We start from the raw sequence: 19,181 nt of genomic DNA, 5'->3' as shown, positions 1-19,181 counted from the left end.
GGGGGGGGGAGACGGAATGCTCACTCTGCGTCCACAGCTTTCACCCGCGCGTGTGCCCCCCACAGCGGGCCCCTTGGCTCCATGCACGGACCCCAGCCCCTGGGGTGGGGGCCCAGCACCAGGGCTTTCCCTGGAGTGTCGTTGGGCTTGAAGCAGCCACCCCGGGATTGGGGCGTGAAGTCCCCTTTTTACCTGTGTGGCTCACATGGCCGCACCTCCCTTGTGCACTGTAGACTCGACCCCAGTAAAATGCCGTTGGAGCTGCGGGTTAGGGTGGTGTCTAATCACAGGGGCCCCCGCACCCGCCTTGTCCCCCACGCCACCCTCCCAGCCACCCCGGGACGGGGGCTGGAACTCCCCATTTCTGCTCGCAGCCTTGGGGCCCCTGGGAGATGGAGAAAATGAGCATGGGTTTCGGGGTGTGAGCCTGTGGCTGTGTGATCTTGGGCCGGTTCGTTCCTGGGAGCCTTGGGTTTCCGATGCTCAAAACGGGACTGGACGGCCGCGGAGAGACGAAATAAAGCGGCGGAAGCACGATGCCTGCTCAGTGTCTGGTGCTCCAAAGCGGTCCGTCTCGGGGGCTCGGAGGAGGGTGCGCGGGTGCGCGGGTGCGCGGGGTGGCCGCTAGGTGGCGCGCCGGCTCCGGGTTGGGCGCAGACCCCGCTGGCCCTCCGCGCGCGGCCGCTCCCGCAGACCCCAGGCCGCAGACCCCGCTGGGCTCGTCCATCCTGGCGGGGCTCCTTGATTGCCCTGGACATGCCCCGCGCGTGCGTGTAGGGGCAGAATGACGCGGTGTGGCCTCGGGCAGGGGAGAGCGCCTGCAGGTCCAGGCGGGGGCTGGGGTGGATGGCAGGAGCTTGGGGGGCGGGGCCGCTGGCGGTGAGGTCCGCGTTATGAGGTCTTTGGGGTCTGGGGCGGTGCTAAGGCCGCGCGTTGGTGGAGCCGCCTTCTGGGGCAGGAGGGATTCGTTAGACCCGAGGAAGTCCCCCTCCCCCCGCCTCAGCAGGGGGTCAGTGACTGGGGCCCGGGTCTTCAGGAAAAGGGTCTTCTGGAGGGGGGTTGGGAAGATGCTGGCTAGGCTGGCCCCAGGGCCTGGATTGGGGCCCCCACGAGGAGATCTGTGTTAGCCTGTTCGAGTCCCTGGTGTTCCGCAGGTGCTCAGTTTCCGCAGGCTCGCAGCTGGCCGGTCAGCTTGGGTTTCCGGGGCTGGGATTCCGGCCAGAAGGGAGGCCACTTTCCTCATCCCGGGGAGGGGGGCACAGCCTGGCCTCCTCAGGTTCTTCTCCTGGGCCGGGTTCCTTCACCTGCATGACAAACTCCGGGAGGCTGGGAAGAGCCCCCAAGCCCCCCCCCTTCTTACCGGCTCCTCAGGGAGTGGCCGTGCTGAGCTGGCCATCTCAGGGACTGTCCAGTCAGGGCGACAAGGAGAGCCATGAACCCAAGGGGTCTGCCGGGGAGCCCAGGACAGCAGGGCCGCTGGCCGCTGGTTATCCCTACCCTGGGCTGCCCTGGGTAGGTGATGCTCACAGTGCCGGTCATAGGTCAGCAGGCCCCTGTCAGTCCCGTGCACCCGTGGCAGCACTGGGAACGAGGGAACCCCGGATCCAGGCCAGCAAGTGAAGATGGGCCAAGGGAGGGTAGAGCTGGGTGGCAGCACTCCCCACTCCAACACATACACGCATGTGTGCGCGCGCACACATACACACACACACTTCCACACTCATTCACACACACCGCTAATCTGTCCCGAGGGCGGGGGTGGGGCGCCCTGGGGGCAGGCTCACTGGACTCTGCTGCCCAGCCCTGCTTGGCCTCCCAGACTCTGGCCTGGACCCTCCCGTTTAAGTGCTTGGCTTTTCTGCCTTTTCTCTGAGAACCCCCCCAGCTCAGAGCTCTGCTCCAGGGCCAGGGGGCAACTTGGGGAATTACTCGAGTCAGGGGTGTCTCTCTTGGGCCTTCTGCTCTCAGTAGAAACATTCTACTTCCTTTGGCCCATCCCCACGTCCCCTCTGTCCCCCGGTCTGCCCTTCCTCCCCCCCTGTTCCTCACGGTCCAGCCTCACTCCTTCCTGGGCTCCTCCTCTGCCCCTTCCCCGGGGCCCTCAGCCTGGCCTTCCCTTGCCAGTGCCCCCGCCGGCCCTTACCACCCTTGGGATCTCCCTGTCTCTCCCTGCTACCCCAGGTCCCCAGGCCCCAGTCTCTCCCTACTGCCTCCCACTCCCACCCATCCTAGGGGATGGGGGGTTGCATGGTGAGACTGTGGTGGTGAGTGGACTTTGGGCCTGTACAACCCCCATGAGCTCCTTGAAGGTCAAAGCCATGTGTTTCACCTGAGAACCTCTCCCAGCCACCACCCCCTCCGCCCCCATGGGCCCAATCCCAGCCTGGCTGGCTGTCACCTTGGGAACCTCCCAGGGTCACCTCGATGCAGGGATGTCCCCCCATCAGGCTTGTTCTGGACCACAAGTGTTCCTGGTCCTTTCACACGTCACCTTCTTTGCAGGTCAGGTAGGGACGCTGCAGGGTGGCGGTTGGGCCACGCGGCCCTAAACCCAAACAGCACAGGGCCCTCCCTCCCGCTGACCTGAGCTGTCTGAGCCACAGAAGCCCTGTGCATCTGCTCTCCTGCACAGCTGTCTGAGCTCTCTGCCCCCAGCCTCGTGGAAGGTCATGGCCCATCTCTCGGGTAAGCCTTGGCCGCCGCGTAGGCCCTGCCCCATTCCCTGGTTCTTTACTCCGGGCCACGTGGAGGCCCAGACCACCCAGGTCTCTCCTAACTAGACCTTGGGCCAGAGCAGGCTCTGAGGTCAGAACACTGAGTCCCCCCCCCCCCCCCGCCCCGCTCACCTGTGGGCCTCCGGTGAGGTGCCCCTCCCTGCTTTTGGGCCCAGCTTTCCCATCAGTAAAGCGGAGACTGTGAGCAACGCCCCAGAGGTTGTCCCGAGGGGGAAATCAGTTACTACGGACAAGCAGAAAACTGTAGCCATCACAAAGAGTAGTTTTCTTGGTTTAGCCAAGCTCTAAGCGGGGAGCTGGGGGCTCTGAGAGGAGAAAGGGCTGGTTCCCAAAACACAGGGCGGGAGCTGGCTGGGGGGAGGAGCTCTTGCTTCCAGCTCTGTGCCACTGTGCAGACCCAGGCCCTCCGACTTGGCCTAGCTAACAAGAGGAACTGGGAAGGATTACAGGATTTGCGATGGGGGGAGGGGGCCTCCGACCAGACCGCGGTCAGGCCCGAGGGAGGGGGAAAGCCCTGCGGCTGGACGGCTAAGGGGACGGGTCAGGATTCTCCCACAGACCCACCGCAAGGCTGCTGGAGGAGCTCTGTTGGGGGGGAAGGGGGAGGGTGCTACTGAGGGCACTGGGGCAGGACGCCTGTGTGAGGGAAGGTGTACTCAGGCCTGCGTGCGGGCAGCGGGGACGGAAGGGACCAGCTGAGAAACCGGGGTACTTAGGAAGTGTCCGCCAGCAGCCCAGGAGCGAGGTGACACGGGCCTGACTTGGAGCAGGCGATGGACTGGATGAGCCTTGAGTGGGCCCAGGCTGGGGGACCTGCGGGGGTGGGTCAAGGACTCTGGCTTTCCAGCCTTGGAACAGGTGGGTGACCACGTTCCCCTGCACCCCTGCAGCGCTGGGAAAGGAGGTGCTGGTGTCGCAGGGGGGTGGAGAGGAGAAAGCGGCGGGGCGGGACTCCGCAGGATGAGGGAGAGGGAGCGCCGGCCTCTCGGCTCGTCACCCACAACTCCAGACTCGTGGGTGCCCCCCTCCCCATTCCCTCCAAGGCAGGGCCCCGCTGGAGAAGTCAGGCGCTTAACCTTACAGAGCCCAAGGGGGCGACCTCGGAGGTCGGAGGGACAGTTGTCAGGTTGGCACAGGCCGGAACTGAAGCTGGTGCATGGGGAGGAAAGCAGCAGCCCCGTCTGGAAGGCCCCACACCACGGGCCACACAGACTTGCCGTGCTTGCCTCTGGAAGGTGGCCTCGGGCGGTCACTGAGGCAGCCCGTGGCGGGGGCGTGGGGGTGGGGCAGGGGCAGAAACCTTGGCATGAGGGCTTCCCGGCAACAGGATGTCCCCCTCGTTCCCCCGCGAGTGCATGGCTGTGGGCGCAGCAGATCCCGGGGCCCCCAGGCTGGTGTCACGGCTGTGTTTGGGAAGCGAGAGTGGGGTGCTGGGGAAGAGCAGGGGAAGCAGCTCCGGGGTGCCCGAGCCACGCAGACCCAGCTCCTCTGCTCATGGCTCCCGACGAGGCCCGTCGGTCCGCTCCCTAAATAAAATAAGAGCCAGCTTCTGTCACTAGAAGACCATGAAATGAAATCAATAAAGGACTCTTTCGGTGGCTGTGAGGTCAGTTCCCCACCTCCAAAGCTGACATCAGTGCATAATCACCTAACAGAAGAACAAAAATGATTCTCTCAATCGTGAATCTTTATTTAAAAATGTCTTGTTTAGGGGTGCCGGGGTGGCTCAGTTGGTGAAGCATCCGCCTTCGGCTCAGGTTGTGATCCCACGGTCCTGGGATGGAGCCCCACGGGTCTCCCTCGGTCTCTGCCTGCGCTCTCTCCCTCACTCTTTCTCAGTGTCAAATAAATACAATCTTAAAAAAAAAAATGGTCTGCCTTCTTAGTGAGGGGTGACTCCCAAGCGTAATTGTGTTACCATCGGAGGCGAGCACTGGCCTCTTCAAGCCTCGTCTTCCGGAACCCGCAGGAGGCTGCGTGGGCTGGCGTCCACCCAGAACTCGGGCTGTGCCTTCCTGGCTCATGCTGCGTCTGCCCAACCATCCTGGTCCTCCCCTCTTCCCCGCCTCACCCTCCGCAGCACCCAGCTTGCAGACCAGGCCTCCTACCCTAGAAGGAGGGCCTCATGTGTGTGCAGAACCGCAAGCTTGCAAACGCTTTTCACGCACGCTAACTTATGTGCGTTCTCTTGGTGGTGGCGGGAAGGATGAGCCCGTGTGGCAAGGGCTGTTGGTGTCTCTGCGAGGAAAGCACCGCTTTGGGGAGTAGGTGAGCGAGCGGCCCTGGAGAGCAGGGCGGCTCCGTGGGGGACTCAGCAGGCTGACCGGCTTCGGGGGACAAGGCCCAGGGTGTTCTAGGGGAGCAGTGTGAGGCGAGGAGGAGGAAGAACCCTCTGGCCATCTGAGGTCAAGGGTCACCCTGCAGGCAATGAGGCCTCAGAGCCGAGGGCCAAGCTGCAGTGCGGGAAGAAGTGCCGGGATTGCCGGGGCCGCACTGACCAGGAAAAAGGCCACCCAGCCGGGTGGTTACAAGCCTTGCAGGAGCTGGAGTTTTCCACGTAGCGAGGGAAGCGGACATGGAAAGGAGGGAGGCCTCGGGCACGAAGTCTGTGCTGAGGTAGGAGGGCTGGGGGCGGATAAACCCTCCATCTGAGAGAGCGGGCGGGGGCGGGGGGAGGACCGACACTGAGGCGACTCTGAGAAGCGGTGAGGGTATTTCCGATGGGATCATCCGCTGCGAAATGCTGGGAGCTCCGTGCAGCGGGGATGGGAGAGGATCCGGGTCAGGTGGAAGAAGGACCCAGGGGTAGTCCCGAGTCCTTCTAGCGGTGGAGGAGGGCTCTGCGCCTTCCGTGGGCCCCGAACACGCGCTTGCAGAGGGCGCGCTGGGAGGCCGAATCCTCGCTGAATCCGGAACGACGGGACAAGGAGCGCCTGCCCCACTGCGCGGCGAAGATGCCGCAGCCCCGCAGCCCGCGATCTCGCCCAAGGCCCGAGCGGGTCCGAGCTGGAAGGGAGCCCCACGGTGTGCAGCGCCGAGCCAACGACGAGCGCGGGGACCGCACGCTTGCTTCGAACCGGACCAAACACGGCACCTTCCAGGAGCCCGTTCTCTCCGCGTCCGGCCGCGCCCAGGCCCCGCTGGGCTTCTGCGCCCAGGACGCCGCGAGCCCGGGGGCTCCCCGCCCACGCTCCCTTCTCTCCCCGACGGCCTTGGCCTTCGCGGCTCGCAGCAGCGGACAAGCGCAGACTAGCAGGCCGGCGGGTCCCAGCTCAGGGCGACGGCGCTCGCTGCTCTGGGCCGGCCGCTCCCGCCGCGGGCTTCCCGGGAGCGGGCGGACCCCCGCACCTCCAGGGTCCCGGCCCGACTCCGGGTAGCACGAGGTCGTCTGGGCCGGGCTGACTCCCACCCCCTTCAGCGCACCCCACCGACACCAGCGCGCCAGGTCCGTCCCACCCGGCCAGCGCCCGCAACCCGCCCGCGCGCAAATGCGCCTGCGGGAACCGCAGCTGCTGCTCCCACGTCCGCAAACCCGCGAGCTTCCCCGGCCCCGCCTGACGTCACAGACACGCCCCCCGAACCGCCCCCTCCCGCCCCTCTGGGAGGACCCACGTTCACCGCGGGGCACCGACGAGGTCGCTTTTAGTCCGTGCGCCTCGGTGCGCACCCGAGGAGGGAGGCCTGCAGACCTGCTCGGCCTGATCTCGGCTGTTCTTTCTCTCCGGGTTTCCAGGGCTGCGTGGCGCAATGGTGAGGCTCAGCTCGGGGCATTTCAGGGCTTCACCCCCAGAAGAGAATGGTTGTGTCCGGGTGACGTCAGGCTCCGGGCGGGGCCGGGCCGTTCCGAGGGAGCCCCGCGGGGGACCGTCCTTCGGGCGGAGCCACGCCCTCCGTCGGCGTGCGGCGGTGGGGGCGTGTCCACGGCGGCCCTCTCTGCGGCTGCGCGGGCGCTGTCCCGGGGTCCTGGCGCGGGCGGGATCCTGGACGGCGGGATAAGGCGGCCGTATGGCTCCGCACCGAGGAGTCCCGTGCCTGGTGCTGCTGGTCAGCGGGAAGAGGAAGTCCGGGAAGGATTTCGTGGCCGAGGCGCTGCGGAGCAGGTGTCCGCGGGGCGGGGCGGAGGGGCGCCCGGTGGCGCGAGGGCTGGGCTCGGGGAGGCGTCCGCGGGCGTCCGGGAGCCGGTGACACCTTCAGCGGCGGCTGCCGGGAGTGCGTCCCCTCTGCTCTAGCTCCCGGCCTGTGTTCTGTCTCAGCGAGGTGCTGTGATCGGAGCAGTAATGCCGGGATGGGCCGGGGGCGGGGGAGTTGCTGGACGAGGTCGTGGGGGGCCCGGGCAGAGGTCGCCCTGGGCTCACACCAGGGACCCAAACCCCTTTCCCTTAGCTGCATTTCTCCTTGCTCTCCCCCCCGTCCCCGCACACACGAGTCAGGTAGGCGTCAGAAGCAGGGCCTGTGCAGGTGCACCCCCGGGGTTTGCAGCCTGACTTTCCACCTCCTTGTGTGGGGTCTTGCAGAGTCTTAGCTACTGGCGTCCCAGTCTCCTCATCTGCGAATGGAGATCGTCGTAGGCTGCTCATAAGGCTTCCAGGAGTCATGCCTGCGAAGAGCTTAGAACAGTCCTTGGCGCCTGGGAGAGACTGGAGCGGGATGGTGGCTGTTACTCCCTGCCTTGTTGCTTTGGGGCCATCAGTTCCCACCCTCAGGCTCCGCACCTGAATGGTGGAGATCAGAGCGCTGGTCTCCCTGGTCAGTGTGGAAGAGTCTGTGAGCCGCTCCAGGACGGGACAGGAGTGATGTGTTCCCGGGGTCCAGATCCAGCGCCCCACAAATGGCCGATGGAGTAACTGAACAGGGGAGTGAATGAGTGATTCATGCTGTGGTGACCACGGCGGTGGAGACCAAGAGACCCTGGCTGTGCGAGAACTAGGCCAGGGGCCGGGCAGTAACCTCGTCCAGGGAACGTGGCCAGTGGAATTCTGGTCGTGTTTGTCCTACTTGTTAGTTTCAGGACTGTTGACTTGCCCGTTTCCCAATAATCCCGCAGGACACAACAGAAAGTGCTGTCCCCACCATATAGGTGAAGAGTTACGGTCAGGGAGGAGATGTGACAGTCACAGAGATACACAGCAGAAATGTGACTTCAGAGGGCTGCCTGGCTGGCTCAGTCAGTAGCGCGTGTGACTCAGACTCTTGCTCTCGGGGTCATGAGTTCAAGCCCGGTAGGGCCTACTGAAAAAAAAAAAGAAAGAAGGAAAAAGGAAAGGGGACCTCAATGTCCTGGACTTGTTAGGGTCCTGGAAACTAGGTTAACTGGGTTTGATTCTGCCCGTCCTGCAGACTCGGCGAGGATGTCTGTGCCGTCCTCCGACTCTCAGGTCCACTCAAGGAACAGTACGCTCAGGTAGGTGGGGGCTCTGTGGCGTTGGGTGGGTCGGGAGGAGCCTGCTTATGTGCTGGCTCTCATCCTGAGCACAGTCCCCACGACCGCTGGCGGCCGGGGGTGGACAGCTCTTGCTTTTCTGTGGCATGACCGCTGGGGACATTTGCTCCTTAAGCTTCTGGCCACCTGCCCAGAGTATGTTCAGGAAAGCCTGTTCAGGAGGGGCTGGAGAAGCGAGCTGCCCAATCTGAGGCTGGGTTATTGTGAGAGCCTGGGATTCTTCCCCAAGACATCGAATCATCTGGGGTGTCAAGATACCTCATTAATTGAAAAGCAAGATATAGGACTGTGCACAGAGAACACTACGTTTGTATAAAAATGGAGAAAAGTCGTAAATATATTTGCTTATATTTTCGGCCACATAACAAGTATTTCTGGGGTGCTTGGGGTGTGAGAAGCCAGGGTGGGGTACGTAGGAGGCTATGTTGTCGGCTGCCTCCAGGGAGGGGAGCAGTGGTGGGAGAGAGATCTTTCACTGTAAACAAATATGTATCTTTTGAATTTTGAACCATGTCGATTAAAAAAAAAAAAAAAAGGGATTGTAAAAAAACACACGGGACCTCTTAGAGCCTTGGCCTTCAGGCCGGAAGCCCCGAAGGTGAGACCAGCTTCCCAGACTGGGAGGGGCCCTCGTTGCTTACATTTCTGCCCCTGGCTTCTGGGTGCACCTGTCCAGGGACCTGTGCTCCCAGCCCCTTGTTCAGTTGGCCTGAGTCTGGCCTTCTGGGGCGACACAAAATGAATTTGTCTTCCTCCTTCCATGCATCAGTCGCCCTGTCCGTATGCTGTTCCATTTGATCTTCTCCCTCCAACTAAACAGACCCATTTGTAGGATGGCAACCTTGGGGGGCTTCCTGAGGAGAACGGGTGCAGGGGGTTTATTTTTTTATTTTTATTTTTATTTATTATTATTATTATTTTTTAAAGATTTTATTCATTTATTTGACAGAGAGACATCACAAGTAGGCAGAGAGGCAGGCAGAGAGAGGGGGAAGCAGGCTCCCCACTGAGCAGAGAGCCCGATGCGGGGCTCAATCCCAGGACCCTGAGATCGTGACCCAAGCCAAAGGCAGGCACTTCACCATCCGAGCCACCCAGGCATCCCAGGAGTTTACATTTAAGAACCTCAGTAGGTAACGGACTGGTCAGCCGCCCTACATCTCCCACTCCCATTAAAAAAAAAAATCTGAGGTGTTTGTCTGGCGAAATGGTGGAGCCTGTGACTCTTGATCTCAGCGTTGGGCGTTCAGGCCCCGCGTTGGGTTGGAGCCTACTTTCAATAACCATCGGGAACTAGTGCTAATGTGTTGTTTTGTTGGGTCACAGCGGGGGCTGTAACTGAAAAGCAGAACGTGATGCCCCTGGTGGCCACTCCTCCCCGCGCTCTAGCGTACGTGGGGACCTAGTTTCCTGACGTGGGGCGGCGGCCGGCCTCACTGTGGAGCGGGGCACAGGGAGGTCGCAGCCCTTCAGTTTGCAGACAAAGAAACTGAGTCTGGGAAGGTCCAGCTGCCCCGAGTTAGAGGATCCGGAAACTGCCCCGAGTGTCGAGTTTCAGACCCCTTCCCGCCCTGGCGCCCCGGGAGGACCCCTCCTGTCCTCTGTGTCCCCAGGAAAGGGAAGGCAAGCAAGGATGGCCTGAGCGGATGCTCCGAGCCGCCCCTCTTGCCCCCAGGAGTCCCTGGAGCCAGATGGAGGAGCCGGACCTTTGGGGGTGGGGGAGAGGAGGGGGACAAAGCCTGGGGCGGGACAGGGGTGCTGGGCAAGCGCTGTTTTCAGGTTTTTGCTTTGTTGGAGGCCCCGCCGGTGCCCAGGGGACGCAGACTCATTTCGGGACTAGTTTAAGCCAGAAATCCTTGGGGAGGTGAAGCTGTTGCGAGAGAGAAAAGCCACATCACACATTTTATTTCTATTTATTTATTGTTTATTTATTTATTTATTTATTTTTTAAAGATTTTGTTTATTTATTTGACAGACAGATCACAAGTAGGCAGAGGCAGGCAGAGAGGGATGGGGAAGCAGGCTCCCCGCTGAGCAGAGAGCCCGACGCGGGGCTCGATCCCAGGACCCTGAGATCATGGCCTGAGCCGAAGGCAGAGGCCCCAACCCACTGAGCCACCCAGGCGCCCCACATCATACGTTTTAAAGATAAACCGGAACGACTTCCGGATCGCCCAGGCTTGTCTTCCATCTGCTGCTCTTGGGGATTTCTGTTTCCAGCTCCCTGTCCCTGCAGACCTGGGTCTTGGTGGCAGCCTCCTGGTCCTTGTACTGCCCCCGCGGGGTGGGAGGGGGAGGGCGGGGATGGCCCTTCCCCTGTTTCAGGAGAGACCGGGGAGGCGGAGGCCGGTGGTGTGGACATTGTGCGCTCTGGGCAGGAGCGTGGCCTGGACTTCCAGAGACTCCTGGACGCCAGCAGCTACAAGGAGGCCTACCGGAGGGACATGATCTGCTGGGGAGAGGAGAAGCGCCAGGCAGACCCAGGCTTCTTCTGCAGGAAGGTCGTGGAGGGCGTCTCTCAGCCCATCTGGGTGAGTGGCTCCTCGGCCTTTGGCCACTCGCCTTCTCTGTCCGCGTCTTCACTGCCTTCCCCTCCTGCTGAATCTCACCGACAGTGTGAGCTCCGGCCCTGGCCCCGGCTTCTGTCCTCGTCCCCTACGGTCCCTTCCCCACCCAGCAGCCGGAACAGTCCCAGACCGGTCACCGCTCTGCCAAGAACCTTTGTCTGTTGAACCACACTGACGTCCGTGACAGACTTCCGGGCCCTGAGCCGTCCGGTCCTGCTGCTGATTAGCTGCCCTGCTCCTTACGCTGCGGCTGCGCCGGCTTCTCTCCGTCCCGCGAAGCAGCCTCCTTCTTGAGTCAGGGCCTTTGTGGGTGTTCTGCCTGCTGGAGACGCCCCTTCTTTCCCTCCTCACCGTGTTCACCCCAGCCTGGCTTGCACGCCGCCTCCACCAGGAAGCCTTCCCTGATACCCGGGCCTCGACTGATGCTTGCCGTCCAGTGCTCCCATAGCACCAAACCCCTTTCCGACCTCCTCATTCTGGCAGCCAGTGTGCTGTGTACCGGCCTGGCTCCTGGCAATGTGGAGGGTTCGTCACTGCGAACATACACCAGAGTCCCTGCTCTCAGGGAATTTCCGTTGTCACACAGGCTGGAGGGAGTTGGGAAGACAGAACACGTCAGGTGGGGGTCGATACTCAGCAGCAAGGTGAAGCAGGCCAGGGCTGTGAGGAGGCTTCCCCGGACCCCACGGCACTTGAGCAGGGCCCTAGGAGGCGAGGGCCTGAGCCAGGTAGGGACTGGCGAGGGGGCAAGTGGCAGGAGGTGAGGCTGAGTCAAGCCCGTTGGGAAGAGCGGGGTCTGGGCTCCCGGAAGGCGCCTGGACGGGCAGAGGCAGGGGCGTCAGGCGAGGAAGTGGAGGCCAGGGTGCGGGTCTCTCTGGACGGGTAGAGGGTCCGGGGCTCAGATGCGGGGACGAGGCAGGCTCTGCCCGGGCTGCAGACCGTGGTGTGAGGCGGGAGGCCCTGCGAGGGTTTGGCTCCCAGCAGCCGGACAGACAAGAGTTTTCTGAGTCGGGGAAGGTGTGGGGACAGGATTGGAGCTTGGCGTCGCTGAGGGGCACCCATGGCACGGCTGCGCTGGAAGCCGCCGGGTTGACGTCTGGGCTCTGAGGCCGTGAGCACCACGTCCGTGCCTTCCCCGCACCGGCTGCGTGCCTGCACACCGGTGTCGCTGTGATGTGCACGTGGCTCCTGGGGAGCGCATGTGTCAGCATCAGCACCAGCCGCTGGTCTCTCCGATTGCTGCGTGGCTGGTCCGTGGAGCGCGTGCTGCTGCTGGGAGCGTCCCCAAGGCCTCCCGTCGTGGAGTGGACTCCGGGGAGGGCAGCTGCTGGCCACGAGCAACCTAACAGATGGTGATGGTTTCAGGGCCCTGCTGCTTGGCGGGATGTCCCCAGCGTGGCCGGGGGAGGTGGGGGAAGGGAGCCAGGGTGGTAGGAAGCGTCCCGCAGGAGGAACACTAGGACAGAGATGTCTGCCGGCAAGGGAGCCTGGCCCGCGCTTGGCCGGGCAGCAGGGGCCACGTGTGTCCCCGAGAGCACGTGGGTGGTGTGTCTGGGGACAGACCAGAGGGGTCCGGTGGGTGGGGGTTGCAGGAACACAGTGGTTTCCAGGTCGTGTAGGGCCCTATAAGCTGGCCATAGACTTCAGATTTTCTTAGAGCAACGGGAGGCCTTTGAGGGGTTTAGGCAGTGATCGGTCTTCGGTGTTAGAAAGTGTTGGGAGCATCTCCGTTTCTGGCCTCAGTCCGTTCATCTGCAAAACACAAGTGTTGGACCTGCTGATCTGACCTCCAAGCCTGAGCCTCTGCTTCAGCTCAGCAGCGGCCCAAGATGTGGCGGGTCCATGGCGACTGGGAGGGCGACCTGCAAGTGGGGGACAGCGGGTGACTGCGGGGTCACGGGTGACACCTGTCTGGCTTCACTAGCCCCTCCTAGCTCTCTGTGCTGGCTTGTGTTGGGGCGGGGGGGGGGGGGGCTGAGTCTTCCCACCACCACCGGGGGCTCTGTCCCTCTGCCCTCTGTCCGCTGGTCACCTGCCTGTGCTCTTTCCTGCAGCTGGTGAGTGACACACGGAGGCTGTCAGACATCCAGTGGTTCCGGGAGGCCTATGGGGCTATGACACAGACGGTGCGCGTGGTGGCCTCGGAGCAGAGCCGACAGCAGCGTGGCTGGGAGTTCACCCTAGGTGAGCTGCGCACGGCCTTCGTCCCAGCCCCCATGCTCTCCGTCTGCGCTCTTCCTGGCAGGCTGTGGGGGCTGAGCCAGGGAGGGTAAGAGGGGATCTGGGGCCTGGAGCTCAAGACTGCCCCCAGTTAGAGACTGGAGTGGGGGTGGGGGAGGGTGTCCTTGGGGCCGACGGTTTGCCCATGACCTTGGCCTGGTGCCCTTACCTGGGCTGGCCCCTCTAGGCCAGTGGGACCCACTGCTGGGTCCTTTACCTCTGCTTCCCGGGTGTTTGATGAGCAGCATGTCTGTGTGGGGCGGGCGAGCCTGGGTCCTGCCCTGTGGCTTCTTTGTGCCCGAGGTCCCAGGACCCAGCGGACGCTGCTCTGTGCACGGCAGGCCTGTGCCGGCGTTCCGCACGCACGATCGCACTCTGGGGTTCGTAAACTTGCCCGGCAGACCCTCCCCAGAGGATGGGGTCAGAGGCTTCCCGTAAGCTGAAAGCCACCCGTCCTGCTGGGTTCTGTGGTTTCAGAAGATCCATCCACACTCCGTGGACAGTGGCCACAAAGGACAAAGTCAGTGGACACTCTGGGGGCGCTCAGCCAGCGGGGGGTGGGTGCAGGAGGTTCTCTGGTGGCACAAGGGAGGCCAGGAGGGGCAGCTCCATCTGGGGCCAGCAGGCCTGCATGCCCAGGGGCCACCTGCGTGGACGGGGCCTGACCTCACCACGCCCCTGCGCAGGGGTTGACGATGCCGAGTCAGAGTGTGGCCTGGACGACTTTGGGGCCTTCGACTGGGTCCTTGAGAACCACGGGGATGAGCAGCGCCTGGAGGAGCAGCTGGAGAACCTGGTGGCATTTGTCCAGTCCCGGTGTCCATGCCGGGTCCTGGGAGCGGCGGATGCTGCGCCTCTCCCGGACATGTGGTCTCCGACGCTGGCTGAGGGCCCGGCCAATGCCTGACGAGCCAGGACACTGCGGGGACCTCGCCTCGGGCACAGGACCGCCCGCCTCTTTAGGAGGAGACTGAAGGGCAAAGAGGGGCCCCTGGTGCTGGCCCCGCTGCCCTGTCTGGATGCCTTCAACCCAGGGCTCCCAAGCCTAATAAACCGTCCTGGAGCGCACTCCGCCACCCACGGCTCTCACTCCCCGGACGCCAGCACAGCTGCTTGGGGGCCGGACGGCCGGGGGCACTGTGGGCCCCGCTCTGGCTCCCATCTGGGCGGCCGTGTCCTGCAGAGCCTGGCCTGGGCCACGTGGGAGGTGGGCCTGCTTGCGAGGAAGGTAGGTTTGGGGTCTGACGGTCTCGTCTTCAGGGACGGCCCCACGAGAGGCTCCAGGTGCTACGCCACCAGCAAGTGCCCAGCAGGTCTGCGGTACCATAGAGCCACAGCAGTGTTGGAGATCCACGGACTCCCTGGAACCGTGGTGTGGCCCTGGGCTGGTCACGTCACCGGATCGAGCCTCTGCGTGCCCATGGTGGGCTTTGGACGTGACCTGTTTTATTTTACTTTATTTTATATTTTATGTTATTTATTTTGTTATTTATGTTATTTATTTGTTTAAAGACTTTATTTATTTATTTGACAGACAGAGATCACAAGTAGGCAGAGAGGCAGGCAGAGAGAGGAGGAAGCAGGCTCCCTGCTGAGCAGAGAGCCCGATGCGGGGCTCGATCCCAGGACCCCGGGACCATGACCTGCACTGAAAGCAGAGGCTTAACCCACTGAGCCACCCAGGCGCCCAAGTTTTTTTTTTTTTTTTTTTATTCATTTATTTGGGGTGTGGGGAGAGAGTACAAGCAGGGGGAGAGGCAGGCAGAGGGAGAGGGGGAAGCAGTTTCCCCATTGAGCATGGAGGCTGATGCGGGACTCGATCCCAGGACCCTGGGATCATGATCTGAGCTGAAGGTAGAGGCTTTAACCCACTGAGCCACCCAGGCGCCCCATGTCACTTATTTTTAAAGATTTCATTTATTTGAGAGAGACAGCAACAGAGATACTGAGAGAACAGAAGCCGGAAGGAGGGGGAGAAGCAAGCTCCCTGCTGACCCAGGAGCCGGACGGGGGGCTCGACCTAGGACCCAGGATTGCAGCCCCAGCGGAAGGCAGTCACTTCACCAACTGGGCCCCCCAGGTGCCCCTATTTTGTTATTTTTAAAAGATACTTTACTTATTTTACTTTATTTTTTATTTTTATTTTTATTTTTTAAGATTTTATTTATTTATTTGACAGAGATCACAGGCAGGCAGAGAGAGGAAGGGAAGCAGGCTTCCTGCTGAGCAGAGAGCCCGATGTGGGGCTCGATCCCAGGACCCCGGGACCATGACCCGAGCCGAAGGCAGAGGCTTTAACCCGCTGAGCCACCCAGGCGCCCCACTTATTTTACTTTAAAGAGAGATGAGGGAGGGGCAGAAGGATAGGGAGAAGCTACGCAGACCCCCTGCTGAGCCAGGAGCTCCACATGGGGCTCGACCCCAGGACGCCAGGATCATGACCTGAGCTGAAGGCAGACATGTGACCCTTGGAGACCCCCAGGCACCCCTCAAGCACTTTAAGGATTTGTGAAGAAGGAGAGGACGGCTCAGAAGGTGCCGCCTGGACTTGGAGCTCGGAGGCGTGGGCGCGGCAGCCGCAGCCCTGGTAGTCGTGGAACGGCCCGTGTCGTCAGGGTCGCCGTCTGCCACATAGGCTGGGGTGTTCTCACCCCCACGGAGCCGGGAGCAGCCTGAGGGCCCCGGACGGTAGAGCCTGCACGGGGTCAGCATGTGTCCCGGAAGCCTGTGTCTGTCCGCCTTCCCTGGCGCGCGTCTTTCAGGGTCAGGGATGCTGGCCCCACCCCCCGGGAGGGCGGCCGTCCCTGCGCGCACCCAAGACTCGGGGCTCATGGGGGTGTGAGCCTGGAGAGGGCTCGCTCCTCATGCTTCTTCCTGGCGTGGTGACGTGGGGCCCACTGGACACCGTGTTGGTGATGGGATGCGCATGTGTGTTGTGAGATCGTCGGCACGGAGGGAGGCTCGTTGGTGGCCCCATCACCGCACATCGCTGTCGTGCGTGCGGGAGGCACGTTTTCTTCATCTGCTTTTCTGGCTGTGGAGAGTTCGCCGTTTCCGCGTCTTGGCCTCTGTGAATGTGGGGTGCGGCTGTGTCCTCGGCGTGGGGCTTCCCTTCCCTGCGGACACGTGTCCAGCAGTGGGATTGCTGGGTGGTCGCCAGGGGATCCTCAAGTCTAACATCGAGGAGGCAGGGTGGGGCTGGTGGGCTTGACACATCCCTGTCCTCGTGCCCGTCCCCGTCCCCATCCCGGGACCGCTGCTCACCTTGCCCCTGGCTCCGGGGAGGTTTGGAGGGCCAGGGGGTCCGTCCCCCACCCTTTGATGGGTTGGCACTGATGCGTCCTAAAACAGGAGGCCCTGGTGTCTAATGGCCCCTTCTGGATTTGAAGTTTCTCTATACTTCAAAAAGGATATTTGTCTAAATAGCAAAATCAAGAATGATCCCGACTCTTCTCTGTGGCGATGGGAGCTCTTGCGGCTTTGGTTCCGAGATGTTCCCCTTGCTGGGCTGGTCTTCGCTGACGTTGTGGTCCTGGCACCCTGTCCTGCTAGGAAGTGTTCTTGTTATCATGCGTCTAGTCTTCCAGTAACGACTTGTAGCAGCGACGTTCCCGTACACACTTGTTCTGTTCCGCGTCTCAGCAGCTCTGCTGAGACGTAACTGTTCGTAGTAACCGTGCGTAGTTGACGTGTGCACTTTGGTACGTTTTGACATTTGAATATACCAGCAGCGGTGGCCACAGTCCTGGTGCACACGTGGCCGTCACCTTCGCCCCCCACCCCGGGCCACCACTAGTCTGTTTTCTGTCTCAGTAGATAAGTTTGCGTTTTCAGGACTTTTACGTCAAGGAATCCTACAGTGTGAACCTTGTTTGGGTCTCGTGTCTCGCTGAGCGTAATTATTTCGAGAACCGTCACGTTCCTGCTGGTTTCCGCCGTGCGCGCCCTCTTGCTGCCGGTCCGCGGTGATTCTGCGGTCGATCCCGTGGCCGGTCTGTTCGCCCCTCAACGAGGATTTGGGTTGTTTCCCGTGTTTGGACGTGACCAGCAAAGTGACTGAACGTCCGTGTGTGGGATTTTGCATGCACGTGCGCTTCGGTTTCTGCAGGGCACACGCCTGCCTACGAGGTGGTCACGGTCGCCCCTGTCCTCGCCGGTGCTTGGGTCGATGGGTCTGAGTGCGGCTGTCCCGGTGTTATTTTATTTGCGGTTCCCTGATAATTTGACACAAACCCCACATTCAGCTCTGATCAAATCCGGCTGAGCAGAGCGGGGCGCCCTCTGCCGGACGGAGCGCTGGCTATAAAAGCCCTGCCCAAAGGGACCCTTCGTGGGACAAGACCGCGCCCCCCGGCCGCCCCGCCCCGCCCCCCACTCGTGGCCGAGGGCCTGTTCTGCATGCTGCCCGTGGAGGTCCCAGCCGTGGCGGCACCGTAGGAAGAAGAAATAAGGGGCATCGGGTCGGGAGGGAAGATGCGAAGCCGCCTCTGTTCCTAGATGGGGACCCCTGGTGCGGAAACCGGACGGAACAGCCAGGAAGGCTGTCGAGCCGACAGGTGAGTTCACCAAGACTGCAGGGTGCGAGGTCGCTTTGTAAAAGTGGGCTGTGTTGATGGTATTAGCACAGGACAGTCAAAAATGGAAATGAGTCATGCCGTTACAGTAGCGCAAGCACGTGCAATAGAGACGAGCGTGATAAAGACAGGCTGGAAGCCGTCGTGCTCCCGGGAGGCTGGAGACCCCACGGACAGATGCCACTGCGCCCAGAGACGGGACTCAGTGTGGAGGGTCTCCCTGTGAGATGTGATGGCAGTGAAAGGTACTGATCTTTTTAAAAATTATTTTTATCGAGGTGCTTGGGTGGCTAGTTAAGGGTCTGACTATTTCGGCTCAGGTTGTGGTCTCAGGGTCGTGGGATTGAGCCCCGCATGGGGCTCTCTGCTCAGTGAGGAGTCTGCTTGGGGTTCTCCCTTCTGTCCCCCCACATGCGCTCTCTCTCCTTCTGTCTCAGACAAAGCAAGAATCATTTCCGTGGCGCACGTCTGACACTCGGTGTTAGGTTAGCTTCATGAGTGTCGTCAGGGCACGAGTGTGCCCCTGACTCTGTCCTGCACTGTGCCTCCCGTCTCTCCCGCCCCCCCCTCCCCTCCCCAGGCCACCCTTCCCCCCACACCCCTCCCGCCACATTTCCCCTCCCCCTCCCACACCCCACGACCTCCAGTTTGTTCCCTGCGTTTGTGGGTCTGTTTCTGCCTTTTGTTGGTTTAGTTTGTTTCTCATACTCCTCACACGGGGAAAATCCTGCAGCAGCTCTGAAATGGGCTGAGCTCAGGGGCACGTTCCCACAACCTTGCCGTCAGTCCCCGCCTCCTGGAAGCGTAGGATGGTGTCGCCTGTTCTAGAATTTCTCATACGTGGTTAACATCCAATTTTATTTTATTTTTTTAAATTTTATTTATTTTATTTTTTTAAAGATTTTATTTATTTATTTGACAGACAGAGATCACAAGCAAGCAGAGAGGCAGGCAGAGAGAGAGGAGGAAGCAGGCTCCCCGCTGAGCAGAGAGCCCGATGTGGGGCTCGATCCCAGAACCCTGAGATCATGACCTGAGCCGAAGGCAGAGGCTCAATCCACTGAGCCACCCAGGCGTCCCAACATCCAATTTTAAAACATGTTTAGAACAACAGTTTATTTCCAAGATGTAACTGTTTTACTGCTCATTTTGGTCCTTTCACGATGCCTCAGCTTCCCCATTTGTGAATTTTGTATTTTTTTTTTTAAAGATTTATCTTATTTATTTTACAGAGGGAGAGAATGCATGGGGGAGGGGCAGAAGGAGAGGGAGAGAGAAATTTTTTTTTTTTTAAGATTTTATTTATTTGACAGAGAGAGAGAGAGATCACAAGCAGGCAGAGAGGCAGGCAGAGAGAGAGGAGGAAGCAGGCTCCCTGCCGAGCAGAGAGCCCGATGCGGGGCTCGATCCCAGGACCCCGAGATCATGACCTGAGCCGAAGGCAGAGGGTTTAACCCACTGAGCCACCCAGGCGCCCCGAATTTTGTATTTTAATTCCTCTCCAGACAGTCAACGCGCCTTCAAAGACTTTTTTCACAAAGGGCCTGTGGGTGCTCTCTCTTCTGAACCGCTGTGAGCGACAGCACCCCACGGTGTTGCCCGTCTGTGTGGACACTGCCGAGGCGGGTGTGGGATCCTGACCTGG

The 19,181-nt window shown here is 61.3% G+C and overlaps 1 protein-coding gene across 1 annotated transcript; it reads left to right on the top strand.

Moving 5' to 3' along the window:
• Positions 1 to 6,670: 6,670 nt before the first annotated feature.
• LOC111138917 (phosphomevalonate kinase) lies at positions 6,671 to 14,030 on the top strand. The gene is made up of 5 exons (XM_022490911.1): positions 6,671 to 6,835; positions 8,073 to 8,136; positions 10,554 to 10,706; positions 12,797 to 12,926; positions 13,649 to 14,030. The coding sequence occupies exons 1-5, from the start codon at positions 6,741 to 6,743 to the stop codon at positions 13,867 to 13,869; spliced, it is 663 nt and encodes a 220-aa protein (XP_022346619.1). The 5' UTR covers positions 6,671 to 6,740; the 3' UTR covers positions 13,870 to 14,030.
• Positions 14,031 to 19,181: the final 5,151 nt, after the last annotated feature.

The sequence above is a fragment of the Enhydra lutris genome, unplaced genomic scaffold, assembly GCF_002288905.1.
Source record: "Enhydra lutris kenyoni isolate GAN:26980312 unplaced genomic scaffold, ASM228890v2 scaffoldscaffold94, whole genome shotgun sequence".
Classification (NCBI taxonomy): Eukaryota; Metazoa; Chordata; class Mammalia; order Carnivora; family Mustelidae; genus Enhydra; species Enhydra lutris.
Note: the sequence above shows the minus strand (reverse complement) of the source record. Positions and strands in the feature narration are given on the sequence as shown.

Coding starts and splice junctions, on each gene's coding strand:
- LOC111138917 (XM_022490911.1), top strand. CDS start 6,741: ATGGCTCCGCACCGAGGAGTCCCGTGCCTGGTGCTGCTGGTCAGCGGG. Junction 8,137..10,553: donor TCAAGGAACAGTACGCTCAG/GTAGGTGGGGGC, acceptor CGCTCTGGGCAG/GAGCGTGGCCTGGACTTCCA. Junction 10,707..12,796: donor GCGTCTCTCAGCCCATCTGG/GTGAGTGGCTCC, acceptor TCTTTCCTGCAG/CTGGTGAGTGACACACGGAG.